Here is a 26,942-nt window from a genome sequence, read left to right as displayed (position 1 = left end):
ATGCACTCATATCTGGTGAATTAATTTAAAGGGACAGAAACCAAAACAAAAGAAGATGGTCACAACACTTAAAAGAATTTTGATCAGAGATGGTTACTTTGAAAGTTCACTTTCTTTGTTCATAAAAAAAAATCAGGCAATAGCCCTATACAGTGCAACACACAAAATGTTGGAGGAATTCAGTAGGTCAGACAACATCTACAGAGAGAAATAAACATCTGACATTTCAGACCAAGACCAAGTCCTAACAAAAGGTCTCAGCCCAAAATGTCAATTGTTCATTTCCCTCTAAAGATGCTGCCTGACCCGCTGAGTTCCTCCAGCATTTTGTGTTGTTGCTCTGGATTTCCAGCATCTGCAGAATCAGTTGTGTTTTCCCTGTGCAATATATTATTGGGATAAGCATGTCTTATATAGGGTCTGAATAAACACGACTAAACACTCAGACACATGAGAGATGGACATTTATTGTGTGCACACTGACTACAAGGCACAGTACAAATGGCTTCAGTAAATCAAAGAAATTAGCAATAAAATCCAACAAGTGGAGCAGAAATATCTGAATCTCTTTGCATCATTATTAAGCACATCATTACCACTGGGAACTGTATATCCCTGATAACTCTGTATCGAAACTCCTTTGATCATAGGATGCTTTGGTATCAACCCTGTTGGAAACTGAGATTCAATCAAACAGATCCATTTTACTGAAGAACTCTCCTTAGCAATCTGAGGATTTGGGGGTTCACGTCAGTCAACATAAAAATATGAGAATGAGTGCATCATCAGTACGTTCAAGATTTTTTGGTACTTTCAAGGTAATAAGAGTTTATATTTTGAGTTACAATTCTTTTTGAATAATCACTTAATTGTAATGACAGTACTTCTCAACCATCTATTCCCTTACTTTCTGAATACAGTCCTACCTCAGCTGTCATAAACCAGACAAAATATACTACAAGGGAGTAACAACACTGTCAAAAGGATTCAAGCAAGGAATTCCTTTCCACTGTGATTGATATGATTCTTTTGAAGACAGAATTACATGGACACATTAGTACACACACATGATCAGAAATGGTCTCACCATAATATAATTTTTTACTTTTTTAGTTAAACTGAAAATAATTTACTGGAGCTAAAGAACAGCCAGGACAGACTATGTGGTGAAACCAGTGGTTTGGACATAATGCAGATGGCATAATTTTGATGGACCATTATCTACTTTAGCCCATATTTTGTCCATTGACTTTGACAGAACTGAGTATCAATATGTTATGTAGCAGTCTGTAAATACATTTAGATAGAACATACCACTGTTATAAAGGTGTTCCTCTCAGCTCAAAAGATCAATCAGCAATAAAATATTATTTTGTTCCATGCTAACTGGAGCAAAATGTTCACACAATACATCACAACACTACGGAAAAACAACAGAAGACACACAGGATTAAATACTTGCAGGGCAATGACTTTGAAATATGAAGGTAGAAAGTTAAACAGCACACTTAATATTGTGTATGCATTAATAAATAAAAAGCTTATCTCAATCAAGACTGACATTAACCATCCTTTTAGTCGAAAATTACTACAATGAGGGAACCACAAACTCATATGGTGGAAGGGATAATAATCCTACTGAAATGAATGAAGGCTTGTGAATAACCAGAGATATAAATTGTGCATTTCAAATTATTTTAGATTATCAGAATTAATCTCTTAATGTGAGATGAAACCATGCTTTCGTTTAAATACAGTACAACAACAGAAGATTTTGGCTTTAACACTCAACTCTGTTTCATGCAACATCTTGTCTCATTTGTTTCCATTTACAGAATATTCTCTTGGACTTCAGTCAATGAGAATGGACTGAAGTAAGCCAGCACTATCATTGCTGTGCTGACCAGTCAAAGGGGAACACAAAGGAAGGTAACTTGAAGATACTCCAACACTTTAAAAGAGCAACATCAGATGAGATGGAAAGCAATCCAGTCTTTGGTCAGGTCCACTTTTTCATTTGCCAGCAGAATCAAGGAGTAGGACTGATTTACCAGTAGTTTCAACATCATCATCAATCACCAGCATTGACAATAATCTCTGCATACTGACTGAAGTTGGTTTTAAGACTTCTGTAGTAGAATTACAGATTAAAAAGAGTCTGAGTAGCTAATAAGCAGCTGCTGCCAGGGGGGATGTGTATTTAAGGCTGTATCCTCTTTTTCCTCAGATAGGCATTTGTAATTTGGTTCATGATGACCAATGCCAACAGAACTGGGCAGCAAATGGCCAGATACCAGCTAACACTAGCCACTGTCCCTGTGAACCATTCCGAACACATGCCCAGTAACAGACTGGTGCAGCCTAGTAGGTAGCCAACCAATCCAGAGGTAGCATGATACAACTTCAGTTTGGCCAGAGACCATTTCCTCATTAGTTTGGGATATAGCAGTGTCACCCCACCAGTAGACTGCAAGCAAACGTATACGACAGTTGCTAGCCCAATCAAACCGTGCCAGCTAGTAAAATGTGGTTTGTCATTCAGGTATTTATTATAGCTGATAATGGTCAAGCCCAAGATGGCACACACAGTGGCCAACCCCTGCAGCACCCAGTGGGATCGGACTTTAATTTTCCTTGAGTAGGACAAAATAAGGGAACTCTCTGGAGAAAACAGCAGAATGGCTTGAGTCATAATGAAGGAAAACTAGGGGGAAAAAAAGAGAAACATGGTTATATATCTGCATTTCACAATATGTCATCTTCTTTTCTGTCTCTGCTGTCTCAAAATTCTGGGTGACATTCTAAAACAGAAAGATAAACAATTTGATTCACTTTTCCCTTTTAACTGGCTCTGCTCAGAGGCCTTTTATCCCACCACATTTTGTCTAATGTTTTATTTCAGGACTCTAATATGGCTTCAGCTCTACCTGCTGTTCATCTTCTAGACATGTTTCCATCATGACAATGACCTATCCACCATTTCACTCCTATCAACATTTCCTTTTCCTATCTTCGATAAGTAATTCGATATCCTTGCTTTCGGAGCCATTGTCCTTTTTTAAAGATATTAAAGCTATTGTTCACTTCCAGATTATCTGTTCCCTCCTACACCTCAGGGACTGCAACAGTTCAAGAAGGCAGCTCATCACCACCTTCTCAAGGGCAACTAGGGACGGGCAATAAATGCTGGTTTAGCTGGCGACGCCCACATCTTGTAAATGAATAAATAAATTGATTCACAGTCGCAAACAAAGGTTACAGTATGATCTGCTAATCTTGTTGCTTAGGTTATCTAGCTTTATCACTTTTGTTATAAAGTTGGGTAACCTAACAAGCTGGGTAACTCCAACAACAGGCTCTGAAACTGAACAATCCTAAACAAGATGCCATTACATGTTTTTCCTCATGGCTATGCAGCAAATTCTTCTGGCTGTACCTTGGTGGGCATCTTTCTTAAGTTCTTTTCCACCAATTTAGAGGACTCCTAAATTCTATGTTCCTCTTCCTCTATTTCTTCTCTTCATTATAATCTTCTCTTGTCTTCCAGTTCTACACTCCTCTGCGGATGAATCACTTCTACATTTCATCAACTTCTTTCCAAGGAATATGCTCAGTACATGCAACTTTTATTTCCCTCACAATGTTTCTCTTACCAAGCTAGAAGATGCTGCTGGAATTTCAACAAAAGAAGATGAAGTTAAGATATTGAATGGGCTATAAATTAGTAAATAAGAGGTTTAAAAAAAAGGCAATCAAAGCAAATAAGCCACCTGATCCAGATTAGATGCACCCTAAATTGCTGAGGGAAATCAAGGAGGGGCATTGTAGAGGCCCTGGCTAGATCTTCCTTACATCACACATTCACATGATACCAGAGGACTGACAGACCATAATGTTACACCCTTGTACAAAAAGAGTATAAGGCCAAACCTAGTAACTAGTGGTTAGTCAGTTTAACTTCCATTAACTTCTAGAAGTGATAATAAAGGACTGAATTTGAAGTGACTAAGTGGTAATGCAAGGTTGTTTTTCTCATTGAAAGAGGAGCACAGTAGAGTTCTCCAGGAGTCAATGCAAGGGCCTCTGGTTTTCTTAGCATGTTAATAACTTGGACTTGGGTACACATTCTTAAAAATGGAGCAATAGTGAACTGGAGAATAACACAATTCAAAAGAAAAAATGCCAGAATGATAGAATGAGTAGACAAATAGCAAGTGAAATTTTAATGTAGAAAAAAGTAAGTTATTGCATTTTGGTAGGAGATATAGTATAAATAGAAAGCACAAGGACAAGGACAAGGGCACAGGCACAAGGAGATCTGGAGGTTTATGCATATAAATCATTGAAAATTGCTGGGGAGATTGAGATAGTAGTTTAAAAAGCATATGGGATCCTGTTTGTTATAGCATACAAAAACAAGGAAGTAATGATTTCCCAAAAGTCCTTCCAGGTGAAGTAACACTTCACTGTGAGTCTGTCGGGGTCATCTAATGTATCTGGTGTTCCCAGTGTGGCCTCTTCTACATTGGTGAGACCTAATGTAGATTGGGGACTTCACTGAGCACTTTTGCTATGTCCTCTTCAAAAGGCGGGCTTTCTTGGTGGCCATCCATTCACATTCCGACCTGTCTGTCTACGGACTCCTCTGGTTAGAGAGCAACACCTCATATTCTGTTTGGGTAGCCTCCAACTTGACACCATGAACTTTGATTTCTCTAAGTTCTGGTAATTTCTACCCCATCCTCCTTCTCTCTTTTTCCATTCCCCATTCTGGCTCTCCTCTTACCCATTCACTTCTCCTATCCTGCCTATCGTCTCCTTCTGGTGTCCTTCCTCCTTCTCTTTCTCACACGGTCCACACTCCTGTCCTATCAAATTCCTTCTTCTTCAGCCCTTTAACTCTTTCAACTGTCCCTTCCCAACTTTTCACTTCATTCCCCCCCCCCCCCCCCCCCCCAGCCACCTACCTTTTCCATCACCTAGTTTCACCTATCATTTGTCAGCTTATATTCCTCCCCTCACCCACCATTATTTTCTGGCTTCTTCCCCCTTTCCTTTTAATCCTGATGAAAAGCCTCAGCCTGAAAGGTCAACTACTTATTCCTTTCCATAGACATTCCCTGACCTGTTGAGTTCCTCCAGCATTTTGTGCCTGTTGCTCTGGATTTCCAGCATCTAAAGAATATCTTGTGTTTATGTCATGATGATTTATGTTCTTAAGCACTGTGTCCAGTTCTGTGTGCCATACTTTAGGAAAACTATGAAGGCCTTAGAGAAGTTGCAGAAGAGATACTTGAATGATTCCAGGGATGAGGGACTTTAGCTGGACTTGAGGAGCTGGGATTTGTTCTCTTTGGATAGAGGTATTTAAATTAGAGAAAGGTTTAAAAGTAGAATAGTTTGCACTGGTAGAAAGGCTAAGAATCAGGAGACACATAACGAATCTGTTTAGTAAGAGAACTAAAAGTGATGTGCAGATTGTTTTTAATGAGGTAGAACAATGGTTAGAAATTGGAATGTATTGCTTCAGATGGTAGAGGAGGCAGGTTCAACAGCAACCTTCAAAAAGGAGCAGGGTAAAATGAGGTGTCAGATTAGACTGATAGGCAAATGGCAGAATTGCAGCATTACAATGAAAACACAAAGCAACACAGTGCCCACCACACAGAGGTAACACACATCTTCGTGTCCTCATCTCTGCTGGGTTCCTGCCACAGCTGGTCCACAGAGACATGCCTACAAGAGCAGTGAACTCCCTCTGAGCTGCTACCTTCTCTTTGGTAATCATTCCCAAGTTCAGGAAATTTGGGAAGGTGGAAAGATTGTACTAAGAGAGGAAAAGCGGCATATCTTACATAAGAGAAATAAATGATCCAAATCACAGCCCTCCAATGAAAGTCTCTAAAGACAACAATAGGTTACTTACAGCAAGAGCCATCAGGAATGGATGCCATGAAAATAGACCTAGAACAAAAATTAAGTAAATCAGCTGTTAGATTAGTTGTAGTACAATGAAACTTTTCATCATCACACTGGACCAGCAGTAATTCATAGATCATTAGCCACATAACTATTAGCCATTATAACTGCTGGCTCTTCCTGGTGAACTACATATTTAATTTTATCTCCTCTTCTTCTGCTCCTGGGGTCTCTGACTGCCAAAAGAGAATGAAGTTCAAATGAGGAAAGATGAACCATGGAATAGGCAAAGATTCAGTGAAAACGGACAATTGATAAATCAATTTTTCCAAATAAATGTGAGAAAAGGTTAATGGCAAACCCATTCATAACAGGCTGAGAGCAATTGAAAAAATTCTCCACAAGTTGATGCCCCACAATGTGAAGAAAGCATAATTAAGGTTTAGGAAGTAAAGATCCTGAGAGTTATAAGGTAGCCAAGAAAGAGCTTAAGAAGTGACTCTGCATGGCTAGGAGGGGATATGAGAAGGTCTTGCTATGCAGGATTAAAGAAAAACCTAAAGTCTTCTACATGTATGTGAAGAACAGGAGGGAGATTTGAGTGAGGGCAGTACTATTAGAGATAAAAGAAGAAACATGAGCCTGGAGTTGGAGAGATAGAGAATATCCTTAATGAATATTCTGACGAAAGGTCTCGGCCCGAAACGTCGTCAGCGCTTCTCCCTATCAATGCTGCCTGGCCTGCTGTGTTCCACCAGCATTTTGTGTGTGTTGTTCCTTAATGAATACTTTGCTTTGGTATTCACCAGTGAGAGAGACATTGACAAATATGAAAACAGCGTAAAACAGGCTAATATGCTGAAACATGTCAAAATTAGGATGATGTGCTGGAACTTGGAAAACATTAAGATTGTTAAGTCCCTGGAGCCAAACGGAGTATACCCCAGATTACTATGGGAAGCAAGGGAAGAGACTGCAGAGGCTCTGGCGATGATCTTTGCATTCTCACTGGCCACAGAAGTAGTACTGGAAGGTGGCAAATGTTATTCCTTTGATCAAAAAAGATATGGATATTCCTGGGAATTATAGACTAGTTAGTCTTACATCAGTGGTGGGCAAGCTATCGTAGAGGATTTATGAGCATTTGAGTTACCATAGTCTGATTATGGATAGTCAGTGGGGCTTTGAGTGAGGCAGGTCATGCCTCATAAGCTTGATCAAATTCTCTGAGGAACTGACAAAACAAATTGATGAGGATAGATCAGTGGATGTGGTGCCTATGGATTTTAGTAAGGTTCCCCATAGTAGACTCATTCAGAAAGTCATCATGTATAGGATCCAGGGAAACTTGGCTGTCCGGATTTGGAACTGGCTTGCCCACAGAAGGCAGCGATAGTAGATGGAGTGCATTCTACCTGGAGGTCAGTGACCAGTGGTTTTCCACAGGGATCTGTTCTAGGACCCTTACTCTTATGCCTTTTATAAATAAGAAAGTGGAAGGAAGGGTGGTTTAGTAAGTTTGGAGATGACACAAATGTCAGTGGTTGTGGATTGTACAGAAGGTTGCTGTAGGTTACAATGAGACATTAATTGGGTACGGAGCTAGGCTGAGGAGTGGTAGATGGAGTTCAATCCAGAAAAGCGTGTATGGATACACTTTTGAAAACAAAAGCTTGAAGGGAAAATAATGGCAGGATTCTTAGCAGTGAGGTGGAACTGAAGGATCTTGGGGTCCACATCCACTGATCTCTCAAAGTTGCAGCTCAAGCTGTTAGTGTGATGAGAAAGGTGTACATTAGTCAAGGGGTTGAGCTGAAGGATCATGACATAATACTGCAGCTCAATAAAACTCTGGTTAGACCATACTTGGAGAGTTTAGTTCTGGTCACCTTGTTAGAAGAAGAATGTAGAAGCTTTACAAAGAGTGCAGAGGAGATTTACCAGGGTGCTGTGTGGATAGAGAATATGTCTTATGAAGATAGGTTGAGCGAGCTAGGGCATTTTTCTTTGGAATGAAGGAGGATGAGAAGTGACTTAATAAAGATGTATAAGATAATTAAAGACATAGATAGGATGGACAGCCAATGCCTTTTTCCCCAGACACCATTGATTAATATAAGATGTAATTTTAAGGGTTTTGGAGCAAAGTATATGGAGGATGTCAGAGTTAGTTTTTCTTTAAAAACAGAGTAATAAGTGCATGAAATATCCTACCATGTGTTGTGGCAGAGGCAGATACTTCAGAGACATTTAAGAGACTCTTAGACAGGCACATGGATAAAAGAAAAATGCAGGGCTATGTGGGTGGGAAGGGTTAAGTTGATCTGGAGTATCAGGGTTAACATCCTGGAGTATATTAAAAAAGGTCAGCATAATTTCATCGGCTAAAAAGCCTGAACTGTAGAATTCTGTTCTATTTCCTAATAAGTGGGGAAATTCTGCACTGGAAAAGAGACCAGATGCTCAATACAAATTTCTTTATGCTACGAAATCAACGTGACAAGCAATAAAACAAAAGCCCTGTACATATATTTAAAGAAGAGATTATGGAATGTATTCAGTTCAGCTGAGAAATCTCACACACCATAGGTTGGACATGTCTTAGTCTTCATTACTACACAAGGATATTTATCTCACTGTATCAGAATCATAAAGATTAAACCTGACAAAACCTTTAACATGAAATAGGAGCACTGTAACATCATTTTCCAAACTTCCATGTCCAAAAATCTGTCCACCAACCAACAGCAGATTTTCAGGATTTAGAAAACAGCAGACTGACGCTTTAGAATTCCCAGAATAAATACTTTCTGTACATGCCTTGATATCTGCACTATTTTAAGTTTATGAGCAAGAAGCTGCAGAGATCACGGGCACATCCCCACCATAGCATCTCTAATGAGAACCTACTTCAAGGTGGTAATGTTTATCATCAAAAATCCTCACCATTTGGCCATGTCATTTCCTTACAGCCACCACAGGCCAGGAGATACAGCAGGTTTAAGTCCCACATCACCAGGTTCAAAAACACTACTTCCTTTCAACCAAAACAACCAGCACAACCACAATCACTACACTATAGCAGCACCATCACCACTTTGAACAATACACTATAATGGACTTCGTTGCTGCTTGTACTAATTGTGTGCTTTCTTTTAAGAATCGTGTACAATTTATGTTTCTCTTGTGAATACTGCTAACTGAATGGCATGTGCCTATGATGCTGCTGCAAGTCAGTTTTTCATTGCAAGAAAGAATTTATTGGAAAAGCAGAATTATGCTTCAGCTATATATGGCATTGGTGAGAGACCACATGAGGAGTACTGTGCTTGTTATTTAATGAAATATGTTAATATATTGCAAGCATCTCAGAGGTTTATTAGAGATATCTGGATTGGGAGGGTTGTCATGAGGAAAAACTGGACCAGTCAAGCTTATATCTGCTGGCATACACTTGAAACCCTATCCTCTGATACAAATACCCAGTACACCCTCATATTGATACAATATACCTGCACTCCTATTCTTAATAATGACACCATACTCTTGAAGTACCATCTATGCGAAAAAGACATACAACTTCAGCCCCAACTCTATGAAGGCACAACCACGAGCTCCAGACACTTTGAGTTGACTCAATATTCCAAGAGCCCATGACAAAATAACTTATAACACCCCACCCTTGTGATGAAAGGCCTCAGAATAACAATATACTTCAGAGCATTCTCTTGTTCACAACTTCCTCTGTAATATTAGATACATGAAGCATCTTTTTACTTTATCAATAAACAGGAACAGCAATTTATTAAGATTATTTGTCAAAAGCCTTTTTTAAAGCTTTTGACTCCATCAAAAATTTACTCTTGTGAACTGATTAGCTACACTCATAAAATTAACTTATTCGTCATGAATGAATTTCCCCTCATACAGGTCTTAACTCCAGAAATTGTTTAAAGTACCCTCTTCCTTAACCATTCTTAACGACATAGCAGTGCTTTCAATTCACCAATAACTCGAGATTCTGCAGACGCTGGAAAACCAGAGCAACACAGAGAAAATGCTGGAGGAACTTAGCAGGTCAGGCAGCATCTACGGAGGAATAAACAGATGAAGTTTCAAAAGGGTCTCATCCAGAAACGGCGAGTGTTTATTCACTTCCGTAGATGCTGCCTGACCCGCTGAGTTCCTCCAGTAATTTGTGTGGGTTGTTAAGTAGTTTATCATTTTTAAACCTATTTCTACTTCACAATATGGTAGGGTTTTGCCAGAATCACATATTTTGGAAGGTCGTCACTAAGGCTTCAGATCACACAGCCTAATCCTGGAGCTCGAACTTGCGGACCCTGTCACACTCCGACAGAAGCGCAGCTAGAGCTCCGCCCACCAACCCGTCACTCGGCGCGCGCAGCTTGAACCCCGCCCACCAACCCGTCACTCGGCGCGCGCAGCTAGAGCTCCGCCCACCAACCCGTTACTCGGCGCGCGCAGCTTGAACCCCGCCCACCAACCCGTTACTCGGCGCGCGCAGCTAGAGCTCCGCCCACCAACCCGTTACTCGGCGCGCGCAGCTTGAACCCCGCCCACCAACCCGTTACTCGGCGCGCGCAGCTAGAGCTCCGCCCACCAACCCGTTACTCGGCGCGCGCAGCTAGAGCTCCGCCCACCAAACCGTTACTCGGCGCGCGCAGCTAGAGCTCCGCCCACCAAACCGTTACTCGACGCGCGCAGCTAGAGTTCCGCCCGCCAACCCGTTACTCGACGCGCGCAGCTAGAGCTCCGCCCACCAACCCGTTACTCGGCGCGCGCAGCTTGAGCCCCGCCCCCTAGTTACGGGTGGTCACGAACCCGAGCGTCCACCTATTACACATTTCGGATTCAGCTGTCAGAGATACTCACTCGTCCCCGGCCTACTGACCACCCCGATCCCGATAGTGAATCCCAGACACAGGAGGTGTGCAACCATCCCGGCGGCTTTCCGCAGTATGCGGTAAAGCCAAAACTCGGAGCTCGGCTCCGCCATCATCGCACGCCGTTAGTGCGGGCGTCTCTGCGTCATTATGTCGTACGTCTTGAAGGCGCTACGGCTCGTGACGTCGGGGGAGGGGGTGGGGTGTGGTGCGGTGCGGTGCAGGAGCCCGGGCGGCAGGCTTCGGCCTTTGATGGAAGAGGAGGAGCCCGGTCTCAGGCGGGGTCATGGGTAGTAGGATCGAATGCGTGTTTTTCAGCGAGTTTCACCCGACCCTCGGTCCGAAAATCACCTTCCAGGTACAGGAGAGCACGGATAACTAGTGCCAGACTCTTGTCCCATGCAGCCAGATGCTCACTCGGCCCGGTGGGTTCTGAGGCTGAGTTGTGTCTTGCATTAACACACTTGAATCGCCCTTCTGTCATACGTACACCGTTTCCCCTAAGCAGCAGCTGCGTTTCCGGGCAGAGGCCTGAAGTGAGACTGTTGCGACAATTTTGAGCTCCAGGAACTCTCCAAATAGTTTTGAAAACAGCTTTATTGTTCACACTTACACTTAAACAGAGACGAGGCTGGTTTTGAAGTCAGAAGAGATTAATTAGTGTGGTTAGGAGGACAGTTTAATAAAGCGCCATTCGGCTCCAATTCCACCCCTCAACAAATTCATGGCAGATCTACTTCAAAAAATCGTTTTACTTCCCATCCCTTGATTATTACAGCCAGAAATTTATTTGATTCTGTATTGAAAGAAATTAGCAATTAAAACTTGCACGGCTCTCTGGAGTAAAGAATTCTAAAGATACACCATTCTGATGGAGGAAATGCCATTTCAGCGTTTGGTGGTCTGCCCTAATCTTGGGACTGGTTTAATCAAGGGAGGCATTTTCCTTGCATCTTCTCTGTTAGAATTGTGTAAAACAGTTCTGTGAACAACAATCTTGAGTAATGCTTCCAACTCAGGTTTACAGACAAATCTAAAGATTTACTAAAAAGTTGCAAACGTGCTTTCAGCAGTATGTGTACAAGGACACTCAGGCCTCTTTGAACCTCAATTTTTTTTTAAACTTGTAAGTGGATATTCTTACTGTATCTTCATTATACTAGAGTAATCATGTTGTTTCACAATCTTACAGTTTGTATATGTCTGATTAATGTCACTTTGCAATCTTTACTATCTCAATCCTACCTAATTTCAAGACATCAGAACGTTTGGAAGATATCCCTTCAACTACTATTTAGTTTGTGAATCCACTTAGATTGTGAATACTTGTGCCCACAACTTGATCATCCAGTTTAATAGTACAACACTAGTCATTGACTATTAATCTGAGAAGGACTTTTGTATTCCTACTCTTTGTTTCCTATGTTAATTGCCTTTCAATCCAGGTGGAATGCTACATCCAATTTCACATACTCTCGACAGTTTTACAGCCTCCTACCTGGTACTCTTGAAATTATTTTAAAAGTTTGGTGATTTGACCCTCATGTATCCTACTAGATGCATCCTTGAAAAATCTCCCAATGGGTTAGTCGAAAATTATTTCCTTTTCAAAAATCTTGGTCTTACTCATCATTACTTTCTAGGTGACATTAAATCCATTCTTATAGATTCCAGCATTTTCTGTACTAATGTCCAAGAACTTACAGAACTTTAGAAGATAATACCCTTGGTATTTATCACTTGTTGACTATTAGATTTATGAATATTTTGTTTCCTTATTTGTGCTGGATCTTTGGTTCTTCATTGAGGCAAAATATTTGCTTAATTCCTCTGCTGTTTCTGTTTTCACCATTTTTTTTTTGTTTCTGTGCAAACAGCTGTATCTCTAAATAAATAACAAATATTTTATTTACTTAGAGATTCAGTGCAGAATAGGCCCTTCTGGCTCTTTGATTTGAACCGTTTAGCAACCCCCAGTTTAGCTCTAGCCTAATCACGGGGTAATTTACAATGACCAATTAGTCTACTAACCAGTACATCTTTGGTCTGTGGGAGGAAACCATAGGACCCAGAAAACCATGTAGACTCCTTACAAATGATGTCAGAACTGAACTCCAAACTCTGATGCCCGTGCTGTACTAATGTTGTGTTAATCGCTATTCTACGTGGCATCCTCCTGTATAAAATGTTATTTTTTTTAATTACAGGCCTGGTTGCTTCATAGTCATGTTTAATTTTGTTTTTATTCACATTCATTTAATTGAAGTCAATTATCCCAGCGGGGTTTGTGTTATTCAAGCTCATACAGCTTGCCCAGCCCATTGGATACCTGTCCATTGATATATCAAGTGTTGGAGAGAGATACAGAGTTCACATTTCAGAATGAGGACTTTGATGTGTCTGTCACCCATGTTTCATCAACCTAAGTGCTAATTCTGTTTCTAATGCTACCTGACCAGTTTTCAAAAATGACAATAACAGTTGGGGTATTTTTTTTTTTGTTTTCTTAATGTGGAAGAGATCTCATAATTTTTATAATAAATTTTATAATTAAAATTGTTAAAACAATCTTTCTGTCTGCTTTTCAACTTTGCAATAGTCATATTTAGTTGAATTCCACTCTCTCATATCTATTTGGACATAAAAAAGCATCTTCCACAATTTTATTGCCATTACAATAAAGTGACCTGTCATTATTGCTTTGTGAGAAATATAGGCACCATGGCAATGTCACTGAACTCTATTCAATCTGTTTAAATTATGTAAATTGTGAGAATTGTTGGTCCGGATAACAAGGAGGTTTATCTGCTCTATTTGGAAATAGTGCTATTGATTGCTACCAGATTGGGCTTTTTTAATAGATCCAGTCAACAGTTTATCATTCCCTTGTGCAAAGCTGTAGTTGTACTTATGGTTACATGCAAACTATCAGGTTAGCAGAGAAGGTCATAAGCTGCAGACTGCCATCACTGTAGGACTTGTATCTGTCCAGGACAAAGGAAGCAGGCAAGAAAAATCATTGTGGACACTAATCAACCTGCAAGCTGCCTTTTCCAAAAGCTCTCTTCTGGAAAACTTGACACCATCTTAAAAGTTTCTACCACAAGACAGTTAATCTGGTCAACTATTCTCATTTGCCCCCAACCATCCCCCTTCTCTATTACCTCTCTCATTATACTGTACTGTAAATACTTTAAACCACTTTTAATAATGCTGTTTACATTATAAATACATGTTTTCTTTCATATCCATACTTTAACCTCTAACTTTATTTTTATGTAATTTTTCATTGTTTATAATTGTTGAATGGATGTTCTTTTTGCCACATGTCACACCCTGACCAATACACCATGGCAAATTCCTAATACATATAAATGTATATGGCAAATAAAGTTGATCCCTGATGCAGGGAGAGATGATGACCATAATGATTTAGAGGCAAGAGTGGAGAATCTCAGTGGTAGAACAATGGTGTGATGCTTTTACAGCTCAGGACTTTTTGGAGTTCAATTCTGGCGCTGTTCTGTAATGGGTCTGTACATCCTTTTCGTGGAGTGCGTGGGTTTCCTCCCTCAGTCAAAAGATGTACTGGGTAGGTTAACTGATCTTTGTAAATTGCCCCGTGATTAAGTTAGAGTTAATTGGGTGGTCAGGGGTTTCTGGAAGGACCTGCTCTGCTGTATTGCTAAATAAATAAAACAAATCATTGGATGTATAAGGTTCATTCCTTTAAGCAACTGCTAGTGATTGTTTAATGTGTTTCCCTCTACTGGTACAGTTTTGTTTTTATAAATCACATAGTCTGATATGTACAGAGATTTCCTTCATTTTGCCATCCACAATGTGAGATCAGAGCTTTATAATCTTACACAAACCTAAGATTTGATCAATTTATTACTGTTGGTAATGAGGTCTGTCTTTTTATTATTAGTTGTTTTGCCTTTCAAAATACATACATCAATGCTTCAAAGCACAATAATCTCCTGCAGACCCCCACACCCCCATTATCTATAGTATTTGGTATCCCTTGAAGGCTCTAGAGAGATACTGCCTTGTGAAATAAAATAACCCAGATGAACACTCTATTCTCTTGCCGATCTTCTTAACCAGGCAGCTTCAGTAGGGAGTAATTTTGACAGTCTACTTGTTCACTAACTCACTGTTCATTGTGCTGATTCTGTCAGTAAATGAACTGCTACTAATTCATCTCCCTGTTTAAGCTACTCATGGTATAAATTATAACATTGTGGCCCTGACAAGCATCTGCTGAGGCAGGATGACATCCTCCAAACATCACTACCTATTTATACCTTTATACCAGGGTGGCTGTACTCACCAAACTGCACCTGATTGTCTGCCTCGTGTCCAGATATTTCCTTCTCAATTTGCCTCAACGTGATGCTAGTATTTTAACATTCTCATTCTCTGTGCTGCCAACTAAATACCATAACACATTTTTGACATATTTTCAATAATTTTTCCTTCTGTATGAGTTATTTTATTCTGATTTTAACTGCCATTTTTGTCCATCATTCTTATTTCCTGTTTCATTTTCCATCTTTTCATCCAAGCTGGTTCCCTGACCAACTATCTCTGAGCTTGCTACCCTGGTTTATCCTTTTCTTTCATTTATTGATAAGACTGTCTTTGATCACTTTCTTTTATTGTTCTCCACCAACATTTCCTTCCCCCACCTAAATCTTTACCTGCCACTGAGAAAGCAGTTCCTTCTCCCAGTCAATCTGAGTTCATTGTTGTGTGTACAAGTACCCTGAAGCACAGGTACAATTGAAAAATTGCTTGCAGCAGCTTCACGGGCATATGGGTCAGAAGTTTGCTGTCAACTGTGCTTTCAAAATCACAAGACTTTGATAGTTCACCATTTTTTTGCAGCACTAATTTGATTAATTATATTGCTGTCTGTTACATTAATTACCTCGTTGCCATTAAAGTTATTACTCGCTCCCAAATTGGCCCTATCCCAGCTGCAGTCGTCATCTTCATTCCCCTGTCAAGGTGCTGTAATCCTGAAAGTTATGTTGACAACTGATTTAGCCATTACCACCAGGTAGGTCTAGTCCATAAAATGCTTTGTTCTTGTCTTTTAAAGCTACTCATACTCCTAACGTCACTACAATATAAGGATAAGTGCCAGCTTTTTTCCCCTGCAAGTCTTTTTAATACTTCTTTCTCTCTCCTGCCTTTGCTATTCTACTGGCTTCTCTTAGACCACTGAATCTAAAATTCTGTAACATCCAACCACCCCTAACCTGGAGCTTTACCCGTCTGTTTGTTAGTTTCTCTCCAGCTGCCTTCTCTAAGCTCACCTTTTCCTTGAGATCAACCTCTTGCTTCCTTGTCTTTTCCTCATGAACAACTGACCACCCATGTTCCATTCCCTGCTCCAGTATTAACTGATAACCACAGTGTTCTCATCTTGGGTACTGAATTATTTTAAATTTGCCATACTCAAAGTCTCTGAGCTCTCTTTCCAAGCATCAGTGCTGCAATAAGAACTATCTTTTTCTACCTCCACAGCATCAGTGCTGCTGCCTCAACTTATCTATTGCTAAACTGTTTTCAGAATTGCTTCTGGAAATAATATTGCCTACATTCCCTCACACTGCTCTCCAAATTTGCCATCAATAACTCAGCTATCCATATCTGGATTCAGATTTATTTGTCACATGTACATCGAAGGACATGGTAAAATGTGTTGTTTGCATTCACAATAAGCACACTTAATGATGAGCTGGGGACAGCCCGCAAATGTTGCCACACATTCCTGTTCCAACATAGCACGCCCACAGTGTTCAGCAGAGCAACACAATCAGCAGCAACAGCAAAATAAAGCAAGACAGCAACAGAAAAACAAGCCCCTCCCCGTCCCTAACTACACATCGATCTCCTCCCCCCATCATACACCAACACATGCCTCCAATTGCAGGACAGGCCAGCTCTGGGCCTCCAGACCTTATCCCCCTTATTCTCTGACTCACAGACGTCGGGCCTCTAACTTTGGACTTCACCCTAGGACTCGCCAATTATGGGTGTGACCTTCTGGCCTCGACTTCCAGACTGGCATGGACCTCAGACCACCGTGATGCAGGCCCTTGAACGTTGCGCTTTTAACTCTTACAAACCCCTGCCATTATCCTTTGCTCACTGACCCACTGTAACACAGGGTCAATCAAATATTAATCTTATTTTCCTGGCTTTCAGATTTCTTTATGATTCTTAACCTATGTAGTCTTCAGCCCAAAAGCCCTACATTTAAATCCCAGTCTGAGATTTACTATTTGGAATCCCGTCACTTCCACTCCAGTTTTGTGGGTTCTGAGGTGGCCAATGAGGAATATGTGAGCAGATAGGTCATAGTTTGTGAGGTGGTGTGTTCCTTCTGCCATTTATGTGGGGCTTTAGGCACCAGATAAGTGCTATTACTATATCATTGGAAGTCATGCATTCAGCTTCATGGCTCTCTTCTGGATTTTCCTCAGTTTTCAACCTCTATTCCCTCTTTTTTAATGCATCCTTAAAGCTTATGTCTGAGCCTTCAGTTATCTGCCCTAATATCCCATATAGTTCAATGGCAATTTTTCTTTAAAATTTTTCTGTTTTTGGAAAATGTTAAGTTTTAAGTTATTTACAGTTGACATTTCAGACTAAGGCTCTTCATCAGGACTAATGAAGGGTCTCTGCACAAAACATTGAATGTTTATTCCTCTCCATTGTGCTACCTGACCTGCTGAGTTCCTCCAACATTTTGTGTTTGTTCTGGATTTCCAGCATCTGCAAAATCTCTTGTGGTTATTAGCTAATTACTGTTTGGTTGCCTTGTTTAGTAAAATAACAAGATGCTGAGTTGAGAACATTGAATTCAACCATTAGAGTTAAAGGTTGTTTTCCCCTTTATTATAATAGCAGTACCAATATATCAGTGTGAGTACTGGGAACCTTACTCAGCACAGAATTACTGTGCCAGTTAAGATTTTTGTTTCAACATAAAGCTTATTCACTTCAGCTTATTTATGAGGTGACCTGTTACTTAGTGACTTCTAAGAATTTTTGGATCAGTAAAATCTTGCAACTCTTAACTGTTCAGTCTTTCTATGAATCACTAATATCTATTACAGGTACCTGAAGAGTACATCTCAAGAGAATTATTTGATACAGTCCAAGTGTACATCATAACAAAGCCAGAGTTGCAGAACAAACTCATTACTGTGTGAGTGATATAATCCTTTATATACTCATACATATTTTTATATCACTATTCATTTGTGTATTAGGAGTTGTATTATGATCTGGAACTTATGGTTGTGCAAGGTCCAGTTTGATGTTTGAACTGCTTCGTAACAGTGAAAAAGAATGTGCTGTTAAAATCATACATGGTAAAATGAGAACATTCTAGACATTGTGATGATACTGGCTCTTTGAAAAAACAACCTAATTAATCCCACTTCTGTGCTCTTTCTCCATTATTTTTTAAGCTGCTCCTTTTCAGTTTCATATCTCCTTCTATAAAAATTGCCTTTAATTTTAATTATACTATCCTTTAAAGTAGAATAGTCCTGATCACAACAACTCATTTCATGGAAGAAAATCTCCTCATCTTCAAGAGCACAGAAGTAGAAAGTTTGTATTTGCACTCTTCACCAACAATGCTAGCTGGATGTGCCTGTGAGGGCCCTGGTATCTTAAGAGATGCACAGTTATTCTAAGGCACTAGCACTGAATTAAAGTCAGTTTGTATATTAAAGATAAGATTTGAATTTATTTGGTGCCTATCATAACCTTAGTATGTGCCCAGTGTGTTTTGTTCAACAACAGAATAAAAAATAAAGGAATATGCATAACAATTCCTAATGCCTTCTTTGCCATTCCTCTCTAATTAGGTTCCTTTTTCAGCCGTTTACATCTTCCACCCATCACCCACAGCTTCTTACTCCACTCTCACCCTCTTCCACCCACCCCTTCACCTGGTCTCATGTATACTTGCCAGCTTGTACTCCTCCTCCCCCACCCTCTTATTCTGGCTTCTGCTCCATTCCTTTCCAGTACTGATGAAGGGCCTTTACCTAAAACATCAAATTTATTTGCCTCCATAGAAACTGCCCGATCTGCTGAGTTCTCCAGCATTTTGTGTGTATTGCTTCGGATTAGCAGCATCTGCAGAATCTCTTGTGTTGATGATTTGGAGCCATTCAGATATGTGGCTCATGAACAAAGCTTAGGTCAAGGTCTTTGGATCCAGTTATTGATGTAATATTAAAATCTTAGCAGCCAGTTTTTGCAGAATGATATATAGGAGTAAATCAACTGATATATTTGGTCAGACCCCACAGGGAGGTTGGAGATTACATTGCTTATGAGTGATTGTTTTGCAAACAACACCCCCCATGATAATATGTAATTGCCTTAGAACTGTGTACAGTTCTCAGGCAGTGAGACATATGGTAAATGAAAAAAATATTTGTGAATGCTGTCTTAATGCTTTTTTTAATTGATTTTTATGCTGAGAAGTACTGCAATGGACAAGAAGCTGATTGGCTGCCCTGTATGCATAGAACATAAGAAATATGTGAGGAATGCACTGCTCTTCAATTTGGGCTTTGTTTGTGATGCGAAAGCCAAAACCTGTTCCTTGGAGCCAATTGTTAAAAAACTGGCAGGATATCTCACTACACTGGAGGTAAGGACTAGAGGAAAGACAAAAAAAATCATCACCTTTTAAAATATTCTGCTTAATTCTTTCATACTTCCAGCAAATGTCCAATTAAGGCAATCTACCTGGATGGATTTGGACAATTTCATATACATATTTCAACAACTGTGTTTGGAACTGGAATGCCCTGCTGTCTAAAATAACTGTAACCATTTTGTTATTACTAATGCTGCTTTGTAACGGGAAATTTAGAGCACTATAATGAAGGTCAGAAGTTTCCAAGTGTTTTGTGCAGACGGGCAGTTCTCATGGGTCCATTAAACCATGAGCACTAAGCACTATGCTATGATAAAGCTGCAGAATAAACTGAGTACATGTGAAAGTACTTAAAAATGTCTGGAAGCAAGTGGCACACTGGATTATGCATTGTCATAGTTATGCATTTTCAATGAGGTGAAAATCTCAATGCCATCGGTGAAGTGTCAGTTGTAAAATGGGGAGGAATTTAAGTCTCAACCCATTGCCATTTTTTCTTTAAATTGATTTTGTCAGGTGCTATTAGGATAGATGAAGCTGCAAAGCATGATCTATATCAGCTTTCTTTTTCTAGCTTGAAAGTGGTTTCATCTCTAATGATGACAGCAAGCAGAAACTGGTCCCACTGATGACCATCATTCTGGAGGATTTGAATGCCCGTGGAGAGTGTTCTCTGCCAATAGGTATGTCCGTCTGGGTATTTGAGCTCTTGGAATTTTCTGAGCCTTGCATGTTATGTCTACTTATAAATTACAAAGTAATATTTGGTTACAACTATGATTTTTATCAACATTTGAAATGAGTATATCATGTGGCGGGATTCATCAGTGATGAAGAATGTCAAATGCTTTGATTTTTGTCACCACTCCCTTGCAAGTTGTGCCAAGGGAATGATGCAAACATTTAGCATATCAAGTATGACCAGTTACTGACCATCAGAGTTCTGGTCCAGCCTCACCAACACCAATACTTACAAAAGGTTGACTAGCAAACGAGAAAAATCTGCAGATGCTGGAAATCCAAGCAACACACATGAAGTGCTGGAGGAACTCAGCAGGCCAGGCAAAATCTATGGAGAAGAATAAACATGGTCGTTTCAGGTAGAGACTCTTCATCAGGACTGGAAAAAAGATGAGAAGCCAGGTTAAGAAGGTGGGGGAGTGGAGAGAGAATTACAACTGATAGGTGAAACTGGGAAGGGGGAGGGGTGATGTAAGAACTGGAAAGTTGATTGGTGAAAAAAATGAAGGGCTGGAGAAGGGTGAATCTGATAGGAGAGGACTGAAGGCCATGGAAGAAAAGGAAAGAGGAGGTGATTGGCAGGTAGGGAGATAAGGAGAGAGAGGGAATGGGGAATGGTAAGGGGGGCATTACCGGAGGTTTTAGAAAAAAATGTTCGTGCCATGAGATTGGAAACTACCCAGACAGAGTATAAGGTGTTGTTCCAACCTGAGTGTGACCTCATTGCAGCAGTAGAGAAGGCCATGACTGATATGTCAGAATGGGAAGTGGAATTAAAATGGGAGATCCTGCTTTTCTGGTGGACGGGGCATAGTTGCTTGGTGAAATCTACATCAGGTCTCACTGGAGACCAACTTGGATCGCCGGGTACAGTGAATGGCCCCCAACGGACTCACAGGCAAAGTGTCACCTTACCTGGAAGGATGGTTTGGGGCCCTGAATGGTGGTGGGGGATGGAGGTGTAGGCTCAGGTGTAACATTTGTTACACCTGCAAGGATAAGTGCCAGGAGGGAGTTCAGTGGCGAAGGATGAATGGACATGGGAGTTGTGTAGGGAGCGATCCCTGTGGAAAGCAGAAAGTGAGGGGAGGGAAAGATGTGCTTGATGGTGGAATCCCGTTGGAGATGGTGGAAGTTACAGGGAATTATGTGCTAGATGCAGAGACTGGTGGGGTGGTATGTGAGGACAAGAGGAACCCTATCCCTGTGAGACAATGGGGTAAGGGCAGACATATGCAAAATGAAAGAGATGCGGTTGGAGGCAGTGTTGATGGTGGAGGAAGGAAAGACCCCTTCTTTGAAGAAGGACATCTCCTTTGTTCTGGAATGAAAAACCTCATCCTGAGAGCAGATGCAGCAGAGATGGGGGAACTGAGAGAAGGGGGTAGCATCTTAACAAGAAACAGGGCAGGAAGAGGTATAGTCCAAGTAGCTGTGAGAGTTAGTGGGTTTATAAAAGTCATCAACGATAAGCTGTCTCCAGAGGAGTTGGAGACAAAGAGATCGAGAAAGGGGAGGGAGGGTCAGAAATGGACCAGTTAAATTTGAGAGGAGGGTGGAAGTTGGAGGCAAAATGATGACGTAGACAAGCTCTGCTTGGGTACAGGAAACAGCACCAATGCAGTCGTCAGTGTAGCATAGGAAAAGTTGGAGAGTGATAACGGTGTAACTTGGACGATAGACTGTTCCACGTAACCAACAAAAAGGCATGGTTGCCAGAGCCAGTAGCTATGCTTTTTGTTTGAAGGGAGTGAAAACAACCAAAGGAAAAATTATTGAGAGTGAGGACCAGTTCCCTCAGACAGTGTTGGTGCATGGCCAAGTGGTTAAGGCTTTGGGCTAGCAATCTGAAGGTCATTAATTTGAGCCCCAGCTGAGGCAGCGTGTGTGTCCTTGAGCAAGGCACTTAACCACACACTGCTCCTGCACGTTTATAGCCCAGTGGCAGTGGTTGGTGCAGTATGGACAAGACAGAAGAGAGTGGAGGGGAACAGTTTTGTTCTGGTGTCCAGAAAGAAATGGAGAGTTTTCTGAAGCCTTCCTGGTGTGGGGAGTGGAGATGTATAGGGATTGGACATCCACAGATGGTTTTGTTCTGGAGGTTTGTAGACTTGGAAAAGATCTTAAGTGAAAAATCGATATTGAATTCTTTGAGGATGTGACAAGACACATTGATGAAGGGAGAGTAGTTGACGTGGTGTATCTGGATTTTAGTAAAGCCATTGGTAAGGTTACCCATGATAGGCTCATTCAGAAAATCAGGAGGCATGGGAACCGGGGATCTTGGCTGTGTGGATACAGATATGGCTTGCCCATAGAGGGCAGAGGGTGGTAGTAGATGGAGTGTATTTTGCTTGGAGATCGGTGACTAGAGGATCTTTTCAGAGACCCCTGCTCTTTGTGATTTTTGTAAATGACTTGGATGAGAAAGTAGAAGGGTGGGTTAGTAATTTTGCATATGGCAGGAGGTTTGGTGGAGTTGTGGATAGGGTGGAGGGTTGTAGGTTGCATCGGGACATTGACACGATGTAGAGTTGGGCTGCAGTCGCTGGAAGTGGCAGATGGTGTTCAGCCCAGGTTAAGTGTGAAGTAATTCATTTTGGTAGGTCGCATTAGAATGCAGAGTACTGAATCAGAATCTGGTTACAATATCACTGGCATATGTCGTGAAATTTGCTGTTTTGGCAGCAGTACATTGCAATATACAATAACAAAAATTTTAAATTACAATGTGTAGATATAAGAAAGAAAATTAATTAATAAGTAGTACAAAAAAAGGAAAAAATGCTGAGGTAGTGTTGATGGGTTCATAGTCCATTCAGAAATCTGATAGTGGAGGGGAAGAAGCTGTTCCCGAAACAGTGAGTGTGTGTTTTCAGGCTCCTGTACCAATTTCTTGATGGTAACAATGAGAAGAGGGCAAGTCCTGGGTAATGGGGGTCATTAATGATGAATGCCACCTGTTTGAGGCATCACCTTTTGAAGATGTCCTGGATTCTGGGGAGCCTAGTGCCCATGATGGAGCTGGCTGAGTTCACAACTTTCTACAGCTTTTTTCAATCCTGTGCAGTGACTCCTGTCTATCAGACTGTGATTCAACCAGTTAGAATGCTCTCTACAGTATATTTTTTTGCAAATTTCTTTGGTGACATAGCCACTATCTTGCCTTCTTTATAATTGTATCAACATATTGGGCCCAGGATGGATCCTCAGATGTTGACATCCGGGAATTTGGAACTGCTCGCCTTTTCCACTTCCGATCCCTCAATGAGGACTGCTGTGTGTTCCCTCAACTTCCCCTTCTTGAAGTCCACATTCAATTCCTAGGTCTTACTGATATTGAGTGCAAGGTCGTTGCTGTGAAGACATCGGCTGACTGGTATATCTCACTCCTGTACACTTCATCACCATCTGAAGTTCTGCCAACAATAGTTGTGTCGTCGGCAAATTTATAGATGGTGTTTGAGCTTTGACTAGCTACACGGTTGTGGGTATAGAGAGATTAAAGCAGTGGACTAAGCATGCATCCTTGAGGTGCACCAGTGTTGATTTTGTCAGTGAGGAGAAGATGTTATTTCCGATCTGCACAGACTGTGGTCTCCTGGCAAAGAAGTCAAGGATCCAGTTGCAGAGGGAGATGCAGAGGACCAGGCTTTGGACTGCGTCGGTTAGAACTGAGGGTATAATTAACAAAATTAATGGCAGGATTCTTGACATTATGGAGGATCAGAGGGATCTTGGGGTTCATGTTCATAGATCCCTCAAGGTTGCTGCACAAGTTGGTAGGGTTGTTAAGAAGGCATATGGTGAGTTGGCCTTCACTAGTCAGGGGATTGAGTTCAAGAGCTGTGAGGTAATGCTGCAGCTCTATAAAACCCTGGTTAGACCACACTGGTTGCTTCATTATAGGAAGGATGTGGATAGATTTAAAGAGGATGCAGAACTAAATAGCATGTCTTAAGAGGATAGTTTGAGCAAGGTAGGCCTTTTCTCTTTGGAGCAAAAGAGGATGAAATGAGACTTGTCAGAAGTGTACAAGATGATACGAGGCACAGATAGAGTGGATAACCAGAGACTTTTTCCCAGGTCAGAAATGGCTAATGCAGGCATAATTTTGAGGTGATTGGAGGAAGGTATAGGGGGATTCTGGAGGTAAATATTTTACACAGAGAGTGATGGATGCGTGGAATACCCTGCCAGGGGTAGTGGTAGAGACAGATACATTGGGGGCATTTAAGAAACTCTTAGATAGACCTATGGATGATAGAAAAATGAAGGGCTATGTATGAGGGAAGAGTTAGATTGATCTTAGAGTAGATCAACAGATCAGTGCAACATCATGGGCCGAAGGTTCTGTACTGTGCTGTAGCATTTTTTATGTTTTATATTTGGGAAGTGGATTCCTGTGGACCTCAGAAACAGTGTAATAATGACCCATCCAGTTGTAACTGCAGAGAGTCTTTCTGCTGAATGCTGCAAAAGTCCTCAATTGCCTTCTCTCTGTGCCCAATTGAGCAATAAGGATTCATTTAGAGACACAGCAGATATGATCTTCACCATGTGACAATTCCAAGAGAATTGCAGGGACAGGACCCACAAAGGTGGATCGTCTTTATTGATTTCACAACAGCCTTTAATTCTCTCAGTGAGTAGGAGCTGGGATGTATCCTTCTTGTATTTAACTACCCACAAAAATTTGTCTAAATCTGTTTCATAATAGCATGTAAGCCGTGATCTTAATCAACAGGTGTAAATTGACTTGCTTCTCATCAGCTGCATTGAGATAAAAGCTACATAATTTTCAGACTTTTCTGACTTCCATGCTACAATACTGTACTTCAAATCCCATCAAGCCAGACCAGGTATACGGGGCAGTTTTCATCAATGAATCAGTTGGGTCTTCATAAAAATATGTAATTTTTGATATAATTATCCTATTTACCAGCTCACAAATTGTAGCTATACAAATTGAGGTAGGACATATCTGAATTGTATTCTATCTCTTTGTAACCTCATGTCATATAACTTACTCTACCATTACCGTTCAGCATTTAGGCAAATACTGGGATCCATGAGGAATACAGGATAGGATATTAGTGACATAACCAATTGTACTTTGTGAAATGCCAAACTGCTGAAGCCACGATATACATCTTCAAGTACACTAATAGTTAAAAGAGCATATGCTATACTGATAAAGAATTAGATCTAAGTCCTGTCAGCTTCAGTCATGAATGGTGGTCTTCATTTATTAATTTTATGAGGAGATTTTCTGATTATCCCTGTCCTCAATAATGGCACTGTGCAGCACATGTGAAAAGGCTGAAGCGTTTTCAATCAACATCAGCTAGATAAACAATTTCCTGAGATTTCATCAATGAGTTTATCCATTATAAGATAAACAGTTAAGTTGCTCCTTGTTATTCTATATAGCAGCCTGTTCCGTCATATTGGGGTTTTATTTCTGTATCAAGTTGGAATATTATTTAATAAGGAATTTAGCCTCCCCAAAAGGGAAGAATGGAAACTTGCAGGCAGTTCTTGAAAGTAGAATTGCCTTTTTGAATGGTTTCCAATCCTTCTACGTAAAGTGGTAGTTCTAAGGAGTTTACAGTTTGTTCTCCTTTTTAGATGAATCCAATACCATTCACCTGAAGGTGATTGCACAGCGGAGAGACCAACCCGTGGTACAGGAGTATGATGTGCCAGTATTCACTGAGTGTAAAGAAGATTTTATCAAAATGCACTGGGACCTCACAACACAGCAGGTGAGCAGAAAGCCATGAGAATAACAGGCATGGCTGTCTCAATAGTATATGTGCCAGCTGCTTCAAGAGCCTTTGCTTATCATGAGGCATTTTTGACTGTAAGAACCATTTGATGATGCAACTGCTCCCTTTACTGGAGGTTCCAGTTGTTGATGCACTCTTAGAGTGCAAGTCAGCTAAAGGTGCAATTAAAGAAACACTGCTCTAGTCAGCTTGCACCTTGAATACGTCAATGTGAGACCCACAAGTCTGACCCTAATATCAGGATTAACAAAAAGAATAGAAAAGCTATAGATTGATAGCATCAGGCAGACAGCTGAATGAAGGCAAATTCCATTTAATATATTCAGCACAGAAGTAAGCCATTTGCTGCAGTGATTCAGTGCCAGTGCTAATGCTCCACAGGAATCTCCTTCCATCCCCACTCAGCTAAACTCAGTGGCCACTTTATTAGGTATACCTGCGTGTTAATGCAGATATCTAATCAGACAATCATGTGGCAACAACTCAATGAATAAAAGCATGCAGCCATGGTTAGCTGATTCAGTTGTTGTTCAAACCAAACATCAGAATGGGAAAGAACTATGATCTAAGTGACTTTAACTATGGAATGATTGATGGTGCCAGACGGGGTGGTTTGAGTATCTCAGAAACTGCTGATCTCCTAGGATTTTCACGCACAACAGTCATTAGAGTTTACAGAAAATGGTGCGATAAACCAAAAAAAAAACAGTAAGCAGCTGTTCTGCGGGAGAAGGCCTTGTTATCGGGAGAGGTCAGCAAAGAATGTCCAGATTGGTTCAAGCTGACAGAAAGGTAACAGTAACTCAGATACAACAGTGGTGTGCGGAAGAGCATTTCTGAACATTGTGTTAACTATGAGTGAAGTTACCAGAGAGTCAC

The 26,942-nt window shown here is 40.8% G+C and overlaps 2 protein-coding genes across 3 annotated transcripts in view; one reads left to right on the top strand and one right to left on the bottom strand.

Moving 5' to 3' along the window:
- Nucleotides 1-447: 447 nt before the first annotated feature.
- cyb561d2 (cytochrome b561 family, member D2) lies at nt 448-10,999 on the bottom strand. The gene is made up of 3 exons (XM_073072546.1): nt 10,816-10,999; nt 5,927-5,964; nt 448-2,704 (listed from the first exon to the last, which is right to left on the bottom strand). The coding sequence occupies exons 1-3, from the start codon at nt 10,940-10,942 to the stop codon at nt 2,201-2,203; spliced, it is 669 nt and encodes a 222-aa protein (XP_072928647.1). The 5' UTR covers nt 10,943-10,999; the 3' UTR covers nt 448-2,200.
- An 11-nt stretch (nt 11,000-11,010) lies between these two features.
- Nucleotides 11,011-26,942, top strand: part of nprl2 (NPR2 like, GATOR1 complex subunit) — a 47,568-nt gene continuing 31,636 nt past the window's right edge. The window contains exons 1-5 of one of the 2 annotated variants that reach the window (XM_073072544.1): nt 11,011-11,184; nt 17,963-18,054; nt 19,353-19,521; nt 20,105-20,213; nt 25,903-26,039. In XM_073072544.1, coding sequence (XP_072928645.1) covers nt 11,113-11,184; nt 17,963-18,054; nt 19,353-19,521; nt 20,105-20,213; nt 25,903-26,039 — 579 coding nt within the window. In that variant the 5' untranslated portion in view covers nt 11,011-11,112. The other variant, XM_073072545.1, reaches the window with a different exon arrangement.

The sequence above is a fragment of the Hemitrygon akajei genome, chromosome 19 (genome assembly GCF_048418815.1).
Source record: "Hemitrygon akajei chromosome 19, sHemAka1.3, whole genome shotgun sequence".
Lineage (NCBI taxonomy): Eukaryota > Metazoa > Chordata > Chondrichthyes > Myliobatiformes > Dasyatidae > Hemitrygon > Hemitrygon akajei.
This window is presented reverse-complemented; position numbering and strand designations above follow the sequence as displayed.

Excerpts from the sequence above, each read along its gene's own strand:
- cyb561d2 (XM_073072546.1), bottom strand. The coding sequence starts at position 10,942 with ATGATGGCGGAGCCGAGCTCCGAGTTTTGGCTTTACCGCATACTGCGG. Across the intron at positions 5,965-10,815 it reads GGTCAGTAGGCCGGGGACGA|GTCTATTTTCATGGCATCCA; the intron begins GTGAGTATCTCT and ends TTTTTGTTCTAG. Across the intron at positions 2,705-5,926 it reads CATTCCTGATGGCTCTTGCT|TTTTCCTTCATTATGACTCA; the intron begins GTAAGTAACCTA and ends TTTTCCCCCTAG.